This window comes from Vidua chalybeata, chromosome 18 (assembly GCF_026979565.1).
Source record: "Vidua chalybeata isolate OUT-0048 chromosome 18, bVidCha1 merged haplotype, whole genome shotgun sequence".
Classification (NCBI taxonomy): Eukaryota; Metazoa; Chordata; class Aves; order Passeriformes; family Viduidae; genus Vidua; species Vidua chalybeata.
In genome coordinates this window covers 2,441,853-2,464,149 of record NC_071547.1, presented here as the reverse complement: position 1 = coordinate 2,464,149, position 22,297 = coordinate 2,441,853, and the positions used below count along the sequence as shown (strand labels likewise).

Sequence of the window (22,297 nt, the reverse complement as noted above, 5' to 3'; positions counted from 1 at the left end):
TTTCCCCTCTCGCACAGCAGCCTCTCAGCGCCGGTTGCCGTTCCCGGTAGCTCCGCCGCAGTGCCCGAGCCCGGCCCGCGCCGCCGCCGGTTGGGGCCGCGTTCTGCGCCGGTTCCCCGCCCCGGAAGCGGCGGCCGGGCCCGCTCCGCTCCGCCCCGCCATGGCCGCCCCCGGGCCGCGCTCCGCCCGCCCGCCGCGCTGAGCCCCCGCGCCGGGAGCCCCGGGCCGCGCCGCCGCCATGGGCGCGCTGTTCCGCGGCGAGCCCGTGTGCCTGGCGCAGCTCTTCCTGCAGAGCGGCTCGGCCTACGAGTGCCTCAGCGAGGTGGGCGAGCGCGGCCTGGCCGAGTTCCGAGACGTGAGTACCGCCGGGGCCCTGTGGGGCGGTGCGGGGACCCTGAGGGGGCCCGGCGTGAGGGCCGAGCCGGGCCCGGGGCCGCCGTCTGGGAGGTGCGCGCTTGGCCCCGGTGGGGCGCTGGAAACTGCTTTTATTGCCGTCTTTCCGAGACGCTTGACAGGCAGGTGTATGGCCCGTCTCTGTGTGGCATTCGCCTGAAAGCAGGATCACAGAACTGTTAGGGTTGGAAGGGAGATCATCCAGTCCAACCCCCCAGAGAGGGGTGACACCGGAACGCGCCCGGCTGGGTGGGATGAGCGATGGAAAGTCGGTGTGGAGCTCCCACCTCCCCGGCACTCTCGGGAGGAATGCTTTGAGATCCCACCTTTCTCACAGCAGTACCTTAAATTGGGGTTATTTGCAGCGAGACCCCATGGGAGAGCCCCTGACCCACCTGCAGCCTCAGTGCCTTCAGCCTGAGCGTGTGTGACAGCTGATGGCTCCATCCACCCCACTGCCAGACCCACAGAAACAGCTGCTCTGTAGGTTTATTGATAACAGGTTCCTGTTCCTGGAGGGGCACTTCATCGTGGAGGAAACTCCCTGCCTGCCTAACATAAAGCTGGGCTGGGCAATAACTAGCCAGGTCTCTGCATTGTCTCATCATAATTATATGATCTTTGCTTGCTGAGACTTTGGAATGTCTTCCAAACATACATTTGAAATGTAGTTTGTAAAATCATTGCTGGGAAAGCTTGGAAGTAAATATGGCATGGAGGAAGAGGCAGATCTGTAAGAATGATTACATGAGTGTATGTTTAACACTTGGAGGTCATTCTAATTACCTGATACAGCATTTATTTTAGAAATAATGCATTAGTGGTTCTGATTTAATAGCTGGATAAGTAGTCAGAGATATTGCATGTTCATATTATGGGGATGTACATAAAATTTAATATTTCAGATAGACTATGGAAATGCATCACAACAAATTTGTGAAATGGTTTGTTAATTTGAAGTCATTAAGTAATATTTTAAAACTATCAAAATGAGATTAGGAATGGTTTCTCCAGTAGACTTTGTTGTTTTATTGTTTGATTAAAACTAGCCAATGGCATGGGTAATTCTGCTTTAATAAAACCAGCTTTGCTATTTGAAGACTTTGTAATCTTTTTAGGTTTTTGTGCCTTCTCAGCTGACAAGCACAGAGCTCATGCAAATTGTCTCCAGGAAGTTGCAGGAACAGCTGTAGTTTTCTAGGGGAGGTTACTATTTCAAACACCTAATAAGCATTTTGTCCTTCTCCTTCAGCTTAACCCAAATGTAAGTGTGTTTCAGAGAAAATATGTGAATGAAGTGAAGAAATGTGAAGAAATGGAAAGAATACTAGGTGAGCTTTATTTTCATGTCTGCTGTTTCTCATCTGTGGCATTACCAGAGTGGCACTACTGTGGAGGTTTCAGCTACAGGTTTTTTTTTTTTTTTAACCCTCCCAGATTTTGTAAGCTGTGAAATTTACTTACACTGAATATAGATATGGGTTTTTTTTACACTCAGAGGTGAAGAACGGTTGCTAATGTGTTGCTGATAAATACATGAGGCTGTTTCAGTGTTTACTACTTAAAAGTCTGCTAGGGAAAGTGAAGCTTTACTGTGGCTATTTCCTTGACTGTAAAATATTCCCTGTTTCTTCATGTTGTATAACTCAATGCTGTTGATTTTCCAGACACCCTTAAAAATACCTCAAGTTAAAAATTGTGTTCTCATGGTAGTTAATGAATAGAGAAGGGTAGGCAGAGCATTACAGCCTAGATGCAGATGTCTTCAGTGTATCCTGAGGAAAAGCTACAATTGAAGGATTCCTTTGATTGGAATCTCTGATCAGAGGCACGTGCTGGTCATGCCAGCAGCTATTTTGGCAGCCCCCCTGCCCAGTGTGAGTTGCATTTGTTGTCAAGGTTGCTTAAGCTGCTTTGTTTGAACACTTTTTACTCCAAACATGGGTCAGTGAGCAGCATGTCCGTTTCTGGCAGAAAGTGACACAATTGCACCATTGGCAGAAAGTGGCACCATGCAGCAACAAAGAGGTTCTGTGAAATGGTAAAAGCTTCTTAGAAAATACTTGTTGGGAAAGAGAAGCCTCTGAAGTTTGCTTGCTTCTGCAGACTTCCAAGGCAGGAGTAGTTTGTGTGTTTTATACCCACCATTCTTCAAGTTCTTCATTATTGAAGACTTCTGTGTGAATTGTTGCTAAAATGAATGAATAAAATCCAGGGCTTGATGCTGCAGTGTGATTAGCACCATCAAGAGCAGCTGAAGGTCAACTCTGCAGCACTCTAGGAAGTGTAGGCAATGCAGTTTCCTTTCTGATGCTGTTCTTCTTCTCACTCCAGGGTATTTAGTACAAGAGATTAAAAAAGCAGATATTCCTCTTCCTGAAGGAGATGTTGCTCCTCCTGCCCCCTTGCTGAAACACATTTTAGAAATTCAGGTAACTCCACCAAACAGATGCCAAAGTCTTAGAACTTAATTTCAAGCTTGATGATTTGTTATCATATCACTTACAATTTAAATTAGTGGGGTGTGGCAGGGGGGGCAGAAGCCTTTTTTCTGATTCCTTGCTGCCAGTGTGACTTAAAAAGCCAATGAGGTTTTGGTATTAACACAAAATTCCTGTGAAAGAGTCAAAGCAAACTCAGGGAGTGTGCACTCATCTGATGTATTTTGATGGATTGGCACATCACACTGTTCCAGGCAGATTGCCTGTAGATGAGGTCCCTCAGCCTCATTTATTGCTTTGGTACTTACCTAAGGCTCTTTGTGCATCCAAAATTTTCAGGTGTGTGGGAATTTTACTTGCCCAAGGCTCTGCAGGTGCTGCTCACACAGCAAAATGTGGTGCTGTTGTCTCTGAATGCTTTTTCTGGTGTCGCACTCAATGTAGAAGCTTGTAAAACACAGATCTAATTTTGAATAACATTCTGTTTTGTTGTAATTATATTAAAAGAATAGATTAGTATCTTTCACCCTGTGCTACCTGCAGTTCTAATTCCAGGTCTGCATTATTTTGACACAAATTAGGGGCAGAGCAGCACTCTGAGCAGGTGCCAGTGGAGGATCAAGTGTACTCAATACAGAGCAATCTGTGGCAGACTGAGGGATAAAACCTCTGAAGCTTTAGTTAATTAAGAAATGGGAAGCTCCTATCACCGTGTCAAATTATTATGTGTTGAAAATGAATCCTATTCTGTTTTCCAAAATCCTGTAACTGATTCTGTGTCTTTGCTCTGTGCCTTAGGAGCAGCTGCAGAAGTTGGAGACAGAATTGAGGGAAGTAACGAAAAACAAAGAAAAATTGAGGAAAAACCTGCTTGAATTGACAGAATACAAGTACATGTTACAGATCACACAGAATTTTGTCAGGAGAACACCTGAGGTATTGCTTGGGTCATGTGACAGGGATTGTTGTTGTGTGTCATTTTTGTGATTCTTCCCTGTAGAATTGCTTGCAAATGAAGGTGTAATTGTGTTATTTTGGTGCATAAATTGTGCTAAGAAATTACACTGTAATTTTGCAGCACTGACTATAACTGTTAAGAGCAGTGCACTTGAGATCCAGGATCTCTCTGTTGCCTGAATTGAACGCGGAAATGAGTTTTATATTTTTAATTAAACCACTTACCTAATTACCTTTTCTTTCTTAGAATAATAAGGGAATGAGAGGTTGTTTTTTTTTTTTTTTTTTCCCCTGGAAGCAATGAATGTTCTTTCTTTTAATTTACTAGTATGAATCCCATTTACATGGAAATTTTGAAGAATTTCCTTCTGTGGAAAATGAGCCATTGGTGGATTACAGCCGCACGCACAGACTGAGCGCCTCGCTGGGGTGGGTATGGCATGTGCTGTTTCAGAAGTGCTTGATGAGGGGCTGGAAAGAATGGGTTGTTCTCTTAAAGCATGGCCTGTAGTGATTTCAGGTGTGCCAAACAGTTTTAGACAGGTCAAGAGCCTGGCCCCAATGTACCTGTGTAACAGACCCAGATGATTTGAAGAGATAAACAGAACAGCACCCAAAAAAAGCTGTCACAAAGCTTCCAGCAAACCAAAGACATGTGTAAAGGAAAATCTCTAAATCAATACTTCCTTCTATTGTTTAAACTCTTTTTCTGTGATAAACACACAGTGTTTTAATCACCTGTCAGTGTGAATGTAACATTAATTGTGTTGCCTTTGAAATGCTGAATGGATACTGCAGTCTATGGTGTTGTTATGAGAGGATATCTTCCAAGAAAAAATAAATAATCTCACTATCACAGACGTAACCAATTAGAAGTAATTCTAGTTGTGTGCTCAGGTCTGTAGTCTGTTTTATTTGTTTCACAAATAAAAGTTTTATATACCAGCTGGTATTTTCTATACCAGTTACTTCCTATTCAGGGTGATGCTTCCTTCCCTAGCCATAGCAGATACTAAATTATTGTGGTGATGTACTCTGAATTTCCAATTTTATTTTTCTTGTACATTTTATCTTATATTTCAAATTTTTCCTTTTCCTAGATTCATATCTGGGTTAGTTCACATAGCAAAGATTGAAGCATTTGAAAAAATGCTGTGGAGAGTGTGTAAAGGCTATCCCTTTCTTACCTATGCAGAGTTGGATAAAGCTCTGGAAGATCCAGACACAGTGAGTAAACATTGTAGTGATCAGTTTATTTCATTTGTACTTCTCATATGATTTGGAAGAATTGTTGCTCAGGTCTTTCTGAAGTAAATGGAAATGATTTTCCAGTGTTCTTGGAGGAAAAACTATTCAGAAGTATTAGAATTTGTATGATTTTAAAATTCAAGGTTCTAGAAGTGGGAATTAATTTGTCGTGGTTCAGCTTGAGGAGTGCAGAACTTCATTGTGGAATAGTGGTGACTTTATGATTGGCCACCTTGGTCAAAATACGTGGCAGAAATGGCTGCTTGGATATTTATTAACTAGGTTTGTACAGTGCATTGCCTTTTAATAGCCATTCCACTTGTTCATTCAGTAGTTAAAAAAGAATCAAGTATAGCTAGTTTTCTATGAAGTCTTTTTTGTGAACTTACAAAATTAGTTTTAATAAATCAATTATGGCAGCCTAATCTGTCACCTTTTTTTTTTTTTTTTTTTGCTTGAATTCTAATTTGTTGCCTTTTAAAATACTCTTTTCTTACTAAGAATTCTGAGATAGTGAAATATGTCTCATATTTTCCCTGGAAACTTTCTGGTTTTCTCTAATATTAAAAACAAAGAGATACTGTCACCGTTGAATTTTATTGTTTGATTTTCACTAAACGGATGGAAGATTAGTGCTACTAACACAGTTTTTCCTAGTTGTTCAGCTTTGTTACTTAGCTCTATTATTGTGTCACAGTGGAATTGCTGGTTAAAACATAATTCATCAGCTTTACTTCTTATGGTTTTGTAGGGTGAAACCACAAAGTGGGCTGTTTTTTTAGTGTCCTATTGGGGTGAACAAATTGGTCAAAAAGTCAAGAAGATTTGTGACTGGTAAGAAGTAAATCTAATATATGTACATTCCTTTATACCTGGGGTATTTTCTAGTTGTTTTTTTCCCTGCACCCCTTTTTTAAAAGTGTTGATTTTTATACAAGCTTTTTGTGTTAAATTTGTTCCTCCCCTTATTGCACCCAGCTCTATAATTACGCAGTGTGCAAATAAATATATGAGTCATTTCACTTGCAGTCTTTACCAAGTACAGTCAAAATGCTGCCTATGAGTTGAATCCGTTCCATGGTTTTTAAGTGGTGTGTTGCAAATCTGGCTGTGGCAGGGGGTTGGGTGATGTGTTTTGGTGGAGTTTGGTCAGTAACACAGCCCTGTGTTCCTGCAGCTATCGCTGTCACGTGTACCCCTACCCCGACACCATCGAGGAGCGCCAGGCCGTGGTCGAAGGACTCAGTGTTCGTATTCAGGATCTCGAAACTGTGAGTAAAGAACACATTTCCTCTTGCTGGAGCTTTTGCACCCTAGGAAATCATTTAATGGCTCACAGTGTTAAATATAGTTTCTAACATACATGCAGCTTTGGAGCTGATGGGACAGTAAGTTGTGTCCCTGGTCTCGTGTTGCACATATCTGTTAAACCTCACAGCACTTGGCATTGCCTTCTGTTTTCAGCAGAGGTTTGCTTGCTCTCCTAAAAACACACTGGACAGCCCAGCACTGGACATGTACGAGGTGCTCTTGCTGTGATCAGCACAACCACTGTCACATTCTCAGTGAGATCTTTGTTTTTTTTTTTTCAAACAAAGGTGCTGAATAAAACTGAGGAATACTTGCGCCAGGTCTTGTATAAGGCATCAGAATCCATCTATACTTGGGTTATCCAAGTGAAGAAGATGAAAGCCATTTACCACGTCCTTAACCTGTGCAGTTTTGATGTCACAAATAAATGTTTAATTGCTGAGGTTTGGTGTCCAGTGGCTGATCTCCAGAACTTGCGCCATGCACTGGAGGAAGGCTCAGTAAGTCACCTGAATGCTCATTGATGTTAAAGCTTTTATCTTGAACTAACTATACATGTAAGGAAAGAAAATAATTATTAACAGTAGACTAAAAGTAGGCACAGATAGATCTGGGTCTATGTATAAAACATTTTTTTATAAGCAGAGCCTTTATTTAGTGTTGTGTGTAGTGGTTTTTTTTTTGTTGTCTTGAATAATTTCTGTACTGGACCTGAGTCCAGCTGGGCCCACAGTGTTATTTGCAGTCATGCAGAAGGTTCCTTTGCATTGGTTTTTGTTTTATGAGAGAAAACTGTAATAACAAATCTTTGTTCTATAATATTGTGACTGATAAGTCTCATCTGATTTGATATGAGGTAAGAATTAGCACACTGTGCATAGTCTGTTTTTGGAGGGGGTACAAAGGGATAAAAGTTAAACTTGGGGCATAATTTAATGGTATTTGTGGATCAGTGAAGCTGCTGATAGAGCAGATGTTTTCACTTTGATTAGATTAACAGAGATCTTACACAAATATATCTCTGTCTGTAATTAGAGGAAGAGTGGAGCTACAATTTCCTCATTCATGAATACCATCCCAACAACACAACCTCCTCCGACTTTGATACGTACCAATAAATTCACCTCAGGGTTCCAGAACATCGTTGATGCTTATGGAGTTGGAAACTATGGGGAAGTTAATCCAGGTTGGTCCTTCTGAAAGCTGGGTTCTGAGCTGTGCTCTCATTGCTGCTTGCCTTGATACCTTGCTGAATTGGGCACTGGCAAAGGCCAAATGGTGACAATCCTACCTCTTGTTAGTAGCTATTTTAAAATTTCAGTAGCTCATCAAAAGCACAAACAGTGCTCCAAGCAGCAAGGTGGGATTTGGTTTTGCTGAATTATTTTATTATGAAAGGTAGTGATAATAGCTGTATAATTTTTCTTCTATATGTTTTACTTTGGGTAAGGAAGATATTTAGGGGAAAAAACAAAGAAAACTGGTAATGGTAATTGATCTTACTGAAGTGTGGAGCTCATCACTTGAAAAATTCAGCTTATTGTATAGCCCACTTTAATATCTACTTGTAGCTATGCTGACTGGCTCATTCTGCACAGGAGAATGTACCTTATAATACAGACCTAAAATACCCACAGAGGAAGAACTGTTTGGTTGGGTTTTATTTCCTGGGCTCGTATTATCCTCAGAACTGTCAGCTACTGCTCAGCTGTGAAGTTGTCATTGCTACTCAATAAACAAGCTTTAAACTGAGTTAAATTTTTCAAACTTAAAAACTTTGAGAGATTTAAGTATGGGATTGGTTGGGGATAATGCAGACAGAACATCATCTGTGTGCTGTGCCTGAAATCTGCTGTGTTGCCCTTGCAGCTCTCTATACCATCATCACTTTCCCCTTCTTGTTCGCGGTTATGTTCGGAGACTTCGGGCACGGGCTGCTCATGTTCATATTTGCACTCCTGACAATACTGTATGAAAACCACCCTAGGTTAAAAAGAGCACAAGATGAGGTAAAAGGAACTACAAATTATTTACTTCCCATCCAGCCAGATCATTTGAATAGTCACTGTGTTTCTGAAAAGTACTGCTTTTTTGCATGGATACTTAATTAGGCTTTTTCCCATTTTTTTAGGATTTTCTATGTTAAAAGACCCCATATTCCATGAGATTAATGTAATACTTTAAAATATTCACTTTCCTTGGAAGAGCAGAAATAATCAAGTTGTAATAAAAGACTTAGAAAAAATTGATGCTTTTAAGTTTGTCTATACTTATACCAGGGCTACTCAGTGATGTGTTTTACAGAATGTTGTTACAGTGACAATGTGAGGAGAAAATGATTTTTCAAATTCCACCTTTTATTGTTTATAAAAAGAGTTGCAGTTTGAAATTTATTAAACTTCACTTATTTTTTTTAACCATATGGATTGGAATGCAGGAACATCTGCATCTCTCTTTAGAATTATGTTCAATTAAGAATACCTGCAGATGTGTAATTTCTTGTGAAGTAGTCCCAGGAAGGAGATGGCTTTAAAAGACCCTTCCTTAGCCTTAGTGTAAGGATGCTGGTGATAAAAGTCTCAGTGTGTGTTATGGGAGCTCATAATTCTTAATGACTGTTCACAAATAAATTTTAATTTTTAGAAGTCTTTATGTGTCCAAAAACGTGTTTCTCTTAGACATGTCTAGCTAACCTTTGCTCACATAACAGATGATATTCTCTATTTTTTCTTTTTTCCCCAATACTGACAGATAATGAAAATGTTATTTGAAGGCCGATACGTGATACTGTTAATGGGGCTGTTTTCTATATACACTGGATTGATCTATAATGACTGTTTTTCAAAGTCAATAAATATATTTGGATCTGGATGGAATGTTTCAGCAATGTATGAAAAGGTTTGGAGGTGAGCAGCATGTTTGCTATACCATTAAACCAGAGATGTATTTCCTGCAGCAGTTTAACCCTTTTGTTCATGTGTTTTAACTATCCTGCTATGGTTTATCTTTGCATTGATGTTTCAGGTTTTATTTTATAGGTGTGTGTGTATGTCTATATAAAGATACTTCAGAGGAATAGAAAACACAGGTCTAGGTTTGGACTTATTTGTCCTAGGTCATGCTTCTGAAATGAATAGCTGAGTGGCATTTGCCTCTACTAAAAGAAATTAACTATTAATGAAGTAAATTAATTACCTGGCAATCACTAGTCTCTACACAGCTTTTCTTGATAGTAAAAAACAAAGAAAAAAATAGTTTATGTGAATTGTCAAATCTACTTTTTCTCAGAGTGGGATAACCTCACTGATTTGAGGTGTCATGACTCTTTGGTATTTTAGTGTTCACAGCTTGCATCTCATGGTGCCCTACAAAACAGGATGTGGCTTCAAATAGTCAAGACCACTGGCTAAAATTTGAACGGGTTGTGTGTGCTGTGATAATGAAAAACTGTATGCAGATAAAGTAGAAACTTCCCCAAATGCAAAACAGAAAAAAGGTAGCAGTTACTCTTTGAATGTTTGACAGTGAATTTTATGCAAAAGCAAAATGTGAACTTTTAAAATGAAATTTTGAGTTCTAGGAGAATGTGGAATGTGGAATTGTTTTGAAAGATAGTGAATGTGAATGTGAATTAAGCCCAGATTGTGAGGTTCTAGGTGGATTTTTTTTGCTATTGTTTGTATTAGTCAAGACTTTTATGCTTAGAAATCCTTTCATTCTTTCAAAGTGTGACAGTGGGTGAGTTAGGTAAAGGAAAGCAGGAGCGGTGTCCTGCAGAACTGAAAGTATGTTGTCATTATGTTTAAAGTGCCAAATCTGAGTGTGTTTTTCTTTCACTGCAGCGAGAAGGATGTGGAATCGAATCGATATTTAGCACTGGATCCAAATGTTTCTGGTGTCTACAATGGAGCTTATCCCTTTGGAATTGATCCGGTTAGTTTCATTCTTTTTAATTACCCACTTGTGATGATGAGTCTTTGTCCATTAGATTTTGGTATGTGTATAAGACAAATCTGTATATAAGATAAATCTGACTAAGAAAAAATACATTTCTGTTTGTATTCTCTGTTCAACAAGACCTTTTCTTCTGACAAGTCAAAGATTGAACTATTTTTACAAAACTCAAATTTCAGTTGTGACCTCCATTTGAGGTAGAATTCTGGTCCCCAGTAGAAAAAGGATACTGGTTTATTCCTCCTGTTACTGTGTTCTTCAATGGTGGTTTGGTGTTTTCTTCTTCAGATATGGAATTTGGCAAGCAACCGTCTCACTTTTTTAAATTCATTCAAAATGAAAATGTCTGTGATCTTTGGAGTGACTCACATGACATTTGGAGTTGTACTGGGGCTGTTTAACCACTTGTAAGTACAAGAAGTTAAAATAATAGTGATATTGTATTTTTTGTCAGGTCTGGAATGGTAACAGTTAATCTTGTAAGAGAAACTGGAATTATTATGTGAGAACAGAATAAGAGTCATTGTGAGAACTGTTCTTATAAAAAGACAAAAAATTCCTTCACATATGCAAGATGATGGTTCAATATTATACTAAAAAAATCCCCAAACAAATTAATACAAGACTTTATTTCACTTGTTGGTAAATAAAAATATGTGCCTCTTACAGTTTTTATTTCCCCTGAAATACCTGATAAAATTTCACTGAATACTGCTTAAAAGTGCTTTGTTTTATTGAAATCATATTTGGGCTGTTGGTAAAACTTAATTCATTTTTTCTGCATTTCTACCTTTCAGGCATTTCAAGAAGACCTATAATATTTATTTGGTTTTTATTCCTGAACTTTTATTCATGTTGTGCATATTTGGCTACCTGGTTTTCATGATCTTCTTTAAATGGTTGGCATACTCTGCAGAGAACTCCACAGCTGCCCCCAGTATTCTGATACAGTTTATTAACATGTTCCTATTTCCTAGTGGTGAAACAAAGAGCTTCTTCAGTGGCCAGGTGAGTAATGCTCTTCCAAGCTTTTGGAAATCCCGTGTTCCCTATGCAAATAATACTTTAAAGAAAAAGGGGATGGCTTTTCCTACTTTGGATTTTGTGATCTAATCTAATTTTCCTACCCCGCTCCCCCCAACAGGTTCCGCTGCAGAAGTTTTTGCTTAGTGTTGCTTTGCTTTGTGTTCCTGTAATGCTGCTTGGTAAACCACTTTATTTATACTGGTTGCACAGTGGAGGCCGGGGCATAAGAATGTACAGGGTAAGTACTGAAAGGCACTCACACATTTCCTCAGTGTAGGAGAGTTCAGCTGCTGTTTTATTGCACAGAGTATGTCCTTACTGGGTATTTCATAGAATGGGCTGGCTTGGAAGGGAGCTTAAAGCTCGTCTCATTCCACCCTCTGCAGTGGGCAGGGACACCTCCCACTATCCCAGGTTGCTCCAAGCCCCTCCAGCCTGGCCTTGGACACTTCCAGGGATGGGGCAGCCACAGCTTCTCAGGGAAAACTGTGCCATGGCCTCACCCCCCTCATAGGAAAGAATTTCTTCTGTATATCTATATTCAGTTTGAACCTATTACTCCTTGTCTTACCAGTTTCTGCTCAGTTTGGAAACTTTTGGACTGAAACACATAATAGTACTTTGTTCCTCTAAATCTTTTTGCCTTTGCCTGTGACTACTTTAAGTAAATTTAAAAAATGATAGTGGCAGCCTGCTTGAAGAGACAATACATTCCCATTTTGCAGAGTGGCTACAAACTTATCCGAAAAGAAAGTGAAGAAGAGCTTTGTCTCCTGTCATGTCATGATCTCGAAGAAGGTGTCAGTCACTCAGACAGTGGGCACAGAGAGGGAGATGCAGAGGAGGTAATGTTTTTACTTAGTCTCTGGTCTCTATGTTCTTAAAAGCAAATTAGAAGTGGGCAGTCAATAGATAATCTGTACACTACCTGCTGAGCAGTTTTGAAGAAACCCAGCTGAGCCTTTGCAAAGACCTTGGTGGCCAAATGCAGTTTACTTACAGTTATTTGTTGCTATTTTATCATTACTTTTTGTTATTTTCAGACTGTTACAATAAACCACAACCTATCTGTAGTAAAGAACATAAAGAGTGTTTTATTTGCAGTTAAGACTCTGTATCTAGGAGAGTCTTCAATATAAGAAAAGTATATTGAAGAGTGGGACAAAAATCCCACTTATATTGAAGAGTGGGATAAAAATCCTGGGTTTTGTCTGGTTTTATGGATTCTTAAGCTTGAGGCAAAGTAGTGACTGCCCAGCTTCCTCTTAATTAATCTTGGCTTTTCAATTGGACAAAAGTCTTTCTATGCCTGCAAATTACATCTTGTGATGAGGATTATTGCTAATGGGGGTTGGGGCAGCATTCCTAGTTCCCACCCACTGCTGCTGTTTAGTTTGGTCAAATTTTTAAAGATTCCACTGATTCCATGTGGATTGAAAAACAAAGAATTGCTTCAGCTTCCTAATGTGCAGAATATGTATAGTTCTTGTCTCACTGGGGTAGTAGACTCTTGTTTCTTGTGTATAGAAAATACAAGAATTATTTACTCAAAATGTATTATACAAAGTGTTGAAATACAACATTCAGACAAAGTAAGTGTTGAAATTTTCAGTAATATCAATTTTGAAACACTTTATTAGTAACAAGTATTTATATTTAGATCTTACAGTATTAATGTAGTTATCTTTCTATCAGTAGCATTACTGATAATTACCCCTGCTTTTAAAGATGAAAAAATTGATATTATAAACTTAGAATTTTAATAGAATGGGAATTAGAACTGGTTATAATACTTAAAGTTTTCAAGTATTAGATCATACTCCTTGTGGAAAACATAAATTCCATTTGTTTTTATTTATCAACAAGGTAATACTGGAAAACTGTAGCATCTGATGGTTTTTTTAATGTTATCTCTGTAATAAGGATCTTCTACACGGCACACTTTTTTACTTGATATAAAATCAATTTATTACCCTTCAATAGAATTCTTCCATGTAATAAGGATTTGCAGATGAACATTTTTGTTCTCTCATGTTTTGTTCTCTATGTTGTTAAAGTTGATACAAATGTATTTTTATCTTTTAGCTGAACTTTGCAGATGTTTTTATGAATCAAGCGATTCATACCATTGAATACTGCCTGGGGTGCATCTCTAACACAGCCTCATACCTGAGACTCTGGGCATTGAGTCTTGCTCATGCACGTAAGTGGGGGTGGGTTTTTTGATATTTTTTGGGGTTTTTTCCTACACCTGTATTTTTAATGCTGTTAGAGGGAGGCTGGCCTTTTCCATTGATACTAATATGAAATACACTTTTTCTTAATTAAAAAAAAAAATCCGTATTTCAACTAATCATGATCTATGGAAGTCTCCAAACTAAAACTGTGACTTTATGTAAAATACTGCTCTCAGTAGATCTGATTGTGACACTGAGGTGTATCTTTAAACATTTGAGGGGATGGGGGCAGCTCTCTGGGGAGGGTGTTTGCTTATAGTTCCCATGTTGAGCAGGTTCTCTTCTGTTGGCTAAATGAACAGGTCAGAGTGGCTCAGTGAGTGAAGGCACTCAGTACCAACATTAATGATGGCAACTTTTTGGTTTTTATTAGAGTTATCAGAAGTTCTGTGGCAGATGGTGATGAGAGTGGGTCTCCGTGTGGATACAAAGTACGGCGTCTTGCTGCTAATCCCTGTAATGGCATTCTTTGCTGTGCTGACAGTTTTTATTCTGCTGGTCATGGAGGGGCTTTCTGCTTTCCTCCATGCTATACGACTTCACTGGTACGTTCTTTTTTTCTGTATACTGCTTCAACATATACTGGCTTGTTTGAGGGGAATTTTTATGGCAAAATTTTAGGTGTCTTATTAAAAAGGAAAGTATAAAATTCAACGGCCTCATTGCTACTGAAATACATTTATTTAGTTAAACAAATGGCTTATTAGTTAGATTTGATTGTTCCTCTGGAATATTTTCAGTAGATTCAAATATTATATTGGCTTATGATGCATTTTAACTTCAACCACATTCACAAAATATAAGTACGTTTGATTCGTAGTATTGCAGCTTTTCATAATGTAGAATATTAATAACTTGGATAAGTATTTTTAGTTTCAGTCTGGTAATCTCACTATGTGGTTTCAGTCCTTTTATTTAGTTCAACAGAACATTTCTATTAGTGAGTGGGGCTGCCAACTCTTAAGTATTTTAATCCTCTCTTGGTGTTGGTATTGCAAGCTTTGCACTTTGGAGTAGATTCAGAGCATGTTTAGTTTGAAATCTGATGAAATTTACAATTTAAACAAAGGTGTAGAGTGTCCAAAGACAGGAGGTGGAGCTACTACATACATGACAGATTGTCCTCATGATATTGCACATTTGCAAAACAATTGGCTACAACTCACTCGGAAACAAATGAGTAAGAAATAAGTAAGATGTAAGAAATGAGCCATTACAGCCTGGTTTAGTGTGTGTGGGTCTCCTGAGAAACATAAAGTTAGCCTGGGACTGCCATGAGAAGGTTAAATAGCTGCACAGAAAACAACTGAGAGGACTGGAGTTGGTTTTTCTCAGCTTCTTGGGTTGCACAGTTCTATCCCTTGACAGCTAATTTTGGATTAATGTACAGATTCTGTTTTTTTGTCTCGTTTCAGGGTGGAATTTCAGAACAAATTCTACTCCGGTGGAGGATACAAGTTTACACCTTTCTCTTTTAAGCACATTTCTTTACATTTTAATAAAGATGGTGCATTGTAATTTGGCTGCTGTCAGCAGAAATGTTTGGAATTGCCTGCAAATAACTGTGGATCTTGCCTATGAGTGGTTTCTTGTGGAACAAAGTGGTTTTCACTGATTGCCTTATAATGCAGCCAAGCAATTCTGTAAAACATACCTCCCATAGAAAGACATAGCAGGTCTGGAGCATCTTGTAAAATATATAGATGTAAAATGTACATTTTCTTGATAAACTAATGTTGTAAATTAATTTTATTCTTTAAAAAAAAAAAAAAAAAGTTACTGCTTGTCCTGAAACCCATGTAGGCTTTTTTTTTTTGAGTCTTCTTATTTTCTTGAATGGTTACTTTTAAGTTAATGGAAAGACTTTTCATTATATTAAACATTCATTACTAATCACATACTTAACCCAGCTGCATCTTGTGCACTTTGGGAACCATTCTACAATGCAATAGAAGCAATGTCTGTTTTCAGTCTGTATTCCAGGATGATTGATTTGTAAATTTATATACACCAATGCAATGTGCTCTTTTTTGGCCGTATTTAAAATTGCACTGGAAACGTTATCTCTTCCTTCTGGGTTCTGCCTAGAGTTACTACTTTAAGCTTTTGGAAGCCACACTGATATTTATATTTAACATTATGGAAGAAGGCAGGATTTACAAGTATTATTCCTAGTTTTTTCCCCTGTAGTGAGGAAAAACTTTTGCACATGGAATAAAGAATTGGCTTTGATCCCTGTTTCTGTTTGGCTCTAAGGACACACAAACAGCACTTCCTTATAGTGTAGAAACTAATTTATACCGCATAGGTGGACAGGGGTAGTTTTATATTATTTTTGTATCAGTGTGAAAATGGGGATATTGCCATGATATTTTAACATCTGTGCCATACGAACAGCACAAATTAAATTTTGCACTTGTTTCATACGAATTCCCAATAAAGCCTCGTTTGCGCTGTGCCGAGCGGGCCCTGTGTTTGTCCGTACCCTTTTCCCAGCCTCAGGCGCCGCTTTTCCCGTGAGGGGCGGCCGGTGCCGGGGAGAACCGGCGGGCGCTGAGGGGAGCGAGCGGCCGTGAGGGGCGGCCCAGGGGAACGAGGGGCAGTTATGGGGGGAGGCAGTGCTCGTAAGGGGCGGCCGGTGCCCAGGGGAACGAGCGGCCGTGAGGGGCAGCCAGTGCCGGGGAGAACCAGTGCTCGTGAGGGGCGGCGGGCGCTGAGGGTCGGCCGGTGCCCCGGGGAACGAGCGGCCGTGAGGGGCGGCCGGTGCCCAGGAGCCTCGGCGCTCGTGAGGGGCCGCCCGTGCTGAGGGGAACGAGCGCTCGTGAGGGGCCCCGGGCACTGAGGGGAACGAGCGGCCGTGAGGGGCGGCGGGCACTGAGGGGAACGAGCGGCCGTGAGGGGCGGCCGGTGTTGAGGGGAACGAGCAGCTGGTGCCGAGGGGAAGCAGCGCGGCCGGTGTTGAGAAGAAGGAGCGCCCGCGCCGGGAGGGAGCGCGGGGCGGGCTCTGTACGCTCGCGGCTCCTCCTGAGGCGGGCACGGAGCCTCCCGAAGCGGGCTGAAGGCGGGCAGCAGCCGTCGCTCCACCCCGCACCGTTGCCGTGGCCACCGGGAGGCGTCTGGCCGGTTGCCGCCATGAGCCTGGACGACGTGCGGGTGTGGTGGCTGCGGGACCGAGCGCTCTCCCTGCTGGGTCTGAGCGATCCGGCGCCTTTCGAGGAGCTGCTGAGCCGCGGCGAGGATGCGCGGGTCGTGCTGCGCTTCTTCGGCCTTGGCGCCGAGGGCAGCGAGGATGCGAGCGCGGCGGGCACGGCGCTGCTGCTGCTGCGGGCCGAGCGGCCCGGCCCGGCCGGTGAGGAGGGGGTGGGAGAGGGTCCCGCTGCCCCGGCCCGCTGAGCTCTCCCTGGGCACTGCCTGGCCCCAGCTCCCTGTTTCCCCCTTCCTCAAACCCCTCTTTTTCCCATCTGCTGAGTTGCAGCCCCTGACCCCTGTTTTTACCCCTTTTCCTGCCTTTCCATCCCTTGGGTTCGGCTGTGTTCTCCTGAACCCCTTCTATCCCACCCATTTCTAGAATTTTGTCCCCTCTGTTTGTGGGATTTGCATCATCCCTCTGCAGTGTTGTATCATGCTTTACTCCCGTTTTGCAATTGTGCACTTGCAGGTGGCATGAGTGAGCGTTTCTATGTGGCTTTTAATGAAATTCCGGAAGAGTTTGTGTCAAACTCTACTGTGTATTTTCTGAGAGACACCAAAGGTATGTGCCCTGAAGAACTGCAGCCTCAGAATTTCCAGTTTTGCATTAAACAGCACTTCCCATTGTGAAGATCTGATAGAGACGAGGACTCAGGATAGTGCACATCAAATTTATTTAACTGGGTAGGAAAACACTCAGAATAGAGCCAAGGTCTGGGATGTTTTGTCATTTAACAGCATTTCTGTGCAAAGATTTTCCTCCTCTGTCTGTAGAGTAGGAGTTCAAATCAAGCCACTGTTCTTTTGAACAGAAAACTATATTCTAACTATCAGGCTGAGTTGTAAAGACTTAAAACCAGGTGATGATGCTGAACTATTTTTCTGCCCTTTCTGAAAAAGCATTTGCACTATTAAAACCAGGACTAGTTTTGAACATGACTTGCACCAAACCTAGTAGTGTTTTATTGGAGTTTTAATTTATTATTAAAATTATTTTATACTTTCTGTATCAGTTAATTAGATTTATACTAATTTTTTTGTATACTGTTTAGAAACAGTTGCTGTACCTAAAGACCTGACTGAAGCTAATGAGATTCTTCCTCGAGTGATAAAGTCTGGTTTGCTGACTGATGATACTCTCTTGATGCTAAAGAATGCCATCTCACAGGTAAATGAGTGACAGCTTTTATATATGGAACCTTGAGTGTTTCTAGGAGTGATTTGCCTATTTAGTATTTTATGGATTATACATAAGACATATTAATATTTAATAAGTGACCTTCATATGCCAAAATGAACTATTTGTGAATGCTTATTTGATATTTTGTTTCCCCATTTTTCCCCCTAGATGAGAATCATTTAAGAGTGTGACACCAGACACGTCTATTTCTGTGCTCACAGACTTTAATAAAGGCACGCTGGAGCTATTCCCCTGCAGAACTTGAGGCAGAAAGAATGATGCTAAGGACGTGAAATGGGAGGACACACACTTAAATTAAATTTTAGAACAATATCTAATGGTTAGGTGAATTGCTCGTAAACTTTTTTTTTTTAATATGAACCATCTAATCTATGGCACCTGTTTCAATCCTAGCAGTTTTCACCAGCTCTCTCCCGTGGCCAGCAGCAGACTGAGAAAACTTCCTTTGATGCAGACAGTGAAAACACAGATTCTGAAGACATGAATCTACCCGAGCCTGAGCCTAGAAAGTCAGTGGAGGACTCTAATACTGTAACAACGAGTGAAACTCAGCTGAGTATACCAGGTGAGGTGAATGCTTTGCCTCTGCCAGCACTGTGGTGATTACAGCACATGGCAGTAGAACGAGGCTCACCTGAGAGTGGCTTTATGTAGAATAACAAATAGATTTGATTAAAGCTGCTCTTTGCTGATATCAGCTGTGCTTTTCCTGCCCTGAAGCATAGCAGGCAGTGTGGAGAAATGGATGAACTCAGTGATAAGTCTTTCAAAAGGTTTGGAGTAAGAGTAGGAGAGGGGGTAGACATATCCAGTGGTGTCACATTGCCAATGCTGCCAGAACAAGACAGTTCATTCTGTGTGTGTTTTCTTCCAATAGAGCATCTTAAACTGGAGATGCCCACTGTAAATCTAGATGGAGAAGTGACTGTTCTTGCCACAGTTCCAGAAGTGGTTCAGTCTCTGGAAAGCTGTGCAGTGACCTGGCAGAAATTAATATCTGGAGTTCTGGAGGAACAACTGAAAAAGGTTCCACAGGTAGCCTTGCCTATAATGCCAAGATGCTTTTATTCCTGGAGACTTTGCTTCATTTCCCCACAAGAACTGGCTTAATTTTTAATTCCTTTTCATGTTTGATTGTTGGAAAACCATTTACTAATTATTGAAAAGGAGAACAAAAGTAGTGAGGAACTGTGTGGCTCTGAGAAGTAGAATATAAATAAAATATGAAGTAATTCACTGCAGATCCTACCCACATAGGATAACTATGGAAAACTAAGGGACTTTTGTTATCTGCTCTCTTCTGAAGAGCCAAGAAATACTGAAAACTGCACGGAGTAATTTTTTTCTTAATAGACAGCTATATTTTTTCTTTTTTTGCAAAAAAAGTGATCTCAAGAAAAAGAAAAAAAATCTTATTTTCAGGTTTTGATTCTGCAAGTGTATGTATAACTAATACCACTAAACATGCTGAGGCGTTTTGTGTCTATAAAGTTATCTGTGCAAAAGCCACAAGCTCAGGGATATACTCCCCATAAGCACTTCCCTTCAGTGTGTGTACAGCTCTTTATCTCAGGGATCTTCTTCTGCCTGGCTTTTTGCATAGTTGAATCTTATCAAGTTTCTCTCTGCATAAAGTTTATTGAAAAGAAGGAACAAATATAACCCTGATTATAAATACTCACTCTTGCATAATGGTAATTAATCTTTTTTTATTTGATTCCACATTACTTGTAGGGTAATGGTCCACTTGCAGAGATTAACCTCTGGCGTGAAAATAATGCTACTTTAAGGGCTCTTACTGAACAGATAAAGCTCCCAGAGGTGCAAAAAGTCTTGGAAATACTGCAGGAAGCTGAATCTGAGTTTACTGGAGATTTACAGATAGTCTTAAGTGACCTCAAAAAGCATCAGATGGAAGCTCAAGATAATGCTAGATTTCTCTCAACTCTTGAACGCCATTTGAAGGTACCTGCCCTTGAGAAAACTTGGTGGAGTTTGAACTGTGCTTACCTGAGTTTGGTTTCTCTGTTGATGTAATCATCTCTTGTTTATTTTTTCACTTTTTCACAGCAATACAGATATACTCTAGATTAACAAATTGTATTTAATTTTTTAAAAAGGGCTGCTTATTTTGTATGAGTTTCAGTGGTTCTAATGTTTGGAAGCTCAGAGCTGTGAGCACTTGGTTTGTAGTCCAACCTTGGGAGTTTTGATGAAATAGCTGAACTGGGGAAAGCAAGGATTTCTCTACTGATTTTTTTAAGGTAGTTTCTACCACAAATTACAGCTGATGTTTCAAAGTGTAAATTGTATTGAAAATCATCCAAACAAAGAGTTGAGCCAAAATTTGAAATCAGGACCTAAAATAATTTGGAGAAAATGGTGCAGATTTGCACATCTTTAACCATCTGTGTTATTTAGGCACCAGGATGTCTCCTTATCCAGATTATTTATTTAATAATCTGACAGACTTTCATAACCTGAGGCATTTCCAGAATAAACATTAGTTTACTGAATATGAATTTGTATGTTTTCATGACATCTTACCCACAATATGCATTTCATAGAATTTATCAACTGGCACTGGGGTTGATGTTATCTCAAATGTAATCCCTTCCCTGCTGAATGCCCTGAGACTGGTGTGGATCATGTCACGGCACTACAACAAGGATGTGCGCATGGTGCCCTTCTTGGAACGACTTTCCTGGGCGATTTCCGAAAGAGTGCGCCGAGTCGTGGATCTGCAAACACTCCTTAAGTAAGTGCTGGGCTTCTCTTTAACTGGGCTGTATTTATTAAAAGCTTCACTTGCCTCTAAGTGCAGGAGATGATACTTCCACCAAAGAGGTGTCTGTATTTTTCAACCATCTGAAGTTGTATTAGAAGGTCAGTTAAAAGTCAATTTATTTTGTAATTTTCATAAATTACTAAATCAGCCCTGAAGAAATAGGTTCTTGTCCTCTTTTGTATTGAAAGAACATGAACCAATAAAACAAATAGAAAGGTAGAGGTAAAAAAGTGGCATGAATGTAACCAAAATCACTCCTCAAATAATATTGCCTTTCAAAATTACATTGAAAATAAGTTACAAGTTTTGCCTAGATTTTGTATCATTAGAATCTGCTAAACCAGGGTAATATTATTCCAGTTGAGATATGATTTTTTTATCTATAGTATTTCTATCTATAGTATCTTAACTGTGTTGTGTGTTGATTTGATTAATAGACAAGACACAGCTGCTGCAAAAAAGAAAATAACAGAAGCCAAAAACACTCTTGAACAATGGAAAAAATGTTATTTTACTACTTGTGTCCAAGTTGAAGCGTCAGGAAGTAAGCGATACTGGAAATTTGACGTGAAACGTTTATTTGACAAAACGGATTATATGGTTTCAATCTGTCAAGATCTGTATGATATTTTTCAGGTAGGAATATAGACAATAAATAAAGAGATTGTGTAATCACTGTCTTCTTCTGTAGAGGAGCTTCTTTTGTGCTGTAGGTGTAGACTTGTTAACAACTTTCTGTTTTGTGTTTGAGACCTGAGTGGTGCCTTTGATTCCAACAAAACTACATTTAATGCTGGAGGTGGAATGACTTTACTCCAGGTACTGGTTGGGGACAGGTGCTGCTGTGTACATGGTGTGAACATAAGAGACTTGCAGCAAGTGTTTCACACATTTGTGATTTTGTGATCACATTTTGTGATTTTCATGGGTTGCTACCTTAATGAGGTAGATAAAATACCATTTAAGTATACGATAATATAAAATTTGGCCATCTGTCAATCTGTGTATTAATTGCAGAATAACCTATGGATGGAGAGATGCTGTGTTTAGGCTAATTTAAGTCACGGTAATTAGCAATATGGACAATCAATAAACTGTGTAAAGTGGAATGAAAAGGACTAATAACTGAGTATTATCTGTTATAACAACTGAAGTGCTGGGCTTGTAGATTGTTGCTGTTTTTTTTCAGTGTCTCAAAATATTTGAGATTTAAATCCCAGCACAAACTGATCACTCTCTGAGTAGCTGATATTTTTAAAGGAAAAATTTAACAGTAATGTGTTCAGTGGCAGAAAAAATATTAGAAAGAAAGGTTTATGGTATGTTCTTCTGAATGAATAGGTCAATGAAGAGCTTCACAATATATTTATTCCTGAACTGATAACTGTGACAGAAGATCCAAAGGGTGTTGATGAACTGCAGAGAGAAGTAAATATAGTAATTAGTGCTCTGGAAGACCTGACCTTTGATCCTTTTAGCGTGGAAAATGCACGTGACTGGGCATTCATTATGGAAGAATTTAGAGAAGATGTTCTGGTAAGTACCATGTACT

At 40.0% G+C, this 22,297-nt stretch overlaps 2 protein-coding genes across 2 annotated transcripts in view; both read left to right on the top strand.

Moving 5' to 3' along the window:
• The first annotated feature begins 187 nt into the window (after positions 1–187).
• Positions 188–15,365, top strand: ATP6V0A2 (ATPase H+ transporting V0 subunit a2). The gene is made up of 20 exons (XM_053959831.1): positions 188–355; positions 1,646–1,724; positions 2,728–2,825; positions 3,633–3,770; positions 4,120–4,220; positions 4,892–5,018; positions 5,791–5,873; positions 6,217–6,310; positions 6,638–6,850; positions 7,386–7,536; positions 8,220–8,359; positions 9,102–9,256; positions 10,193–10,283; positions 10,593–10,711; positions 11,102–11,312; positions 11,449–11,568; positions 12,056–12,175; positions 13,416–13,533; positions 13,941–14,112; positions 14,983–15,365. Exons 1-20 carry the CDS (start codon positions 239–241, stop codon positions 15,083–15,085), a joined length of 2,550 nt encoding a protein of 849 aa, XP_053815806.1. The 5' UTR covers positions 188–238; the 3' UTR covers positions 15,086–15,365.
• Positions 15,366–16,496: 1,131 nt separating this feature from the next.
• Positions 16,497–22,297, top strand: part of DNAH10 (dynein axonemal heavy chain 10) — a 50,075-nt gene continuing 44,274 nt past the window's right edge. Inside the window, exons 1-9 of the mRNA XM_053959345.1 lie at positions 16,497–16,916; positions 17,226–17,318; positions 17,809–17,924; positions 18,351–18,522; positions 18,835–18,992; positions 19,692–19,922; positions 20,525–20,715; positions 21,183–21,381; positions 22,087–22,281. Of these exons, the coding sequence (XP_053815320.1) occupies positions 16,700–16,916; positions 17,226–17,318; positions 17,809–17,924; positions 18,351–18,522; positions 18,835–18,992; positions 19,692–19,922; positions 20,525–20,715; positions 21,183–21,381; positions 22,087–22,281 (1,572 nt within the window). The 5' untranslated portion in view covers positions 16,497–16,699. The remainder of the gene's footprint in view (positions 16,917–17,225; positions 17,319–17,808; positions 17,925–18,350; positions 18,523–18,834; positions 18,993–19,691; positions 19,923–20,524; positions 20,716–21,182; positions 21,382–22,086; positions 22,282–22,297) is intronic.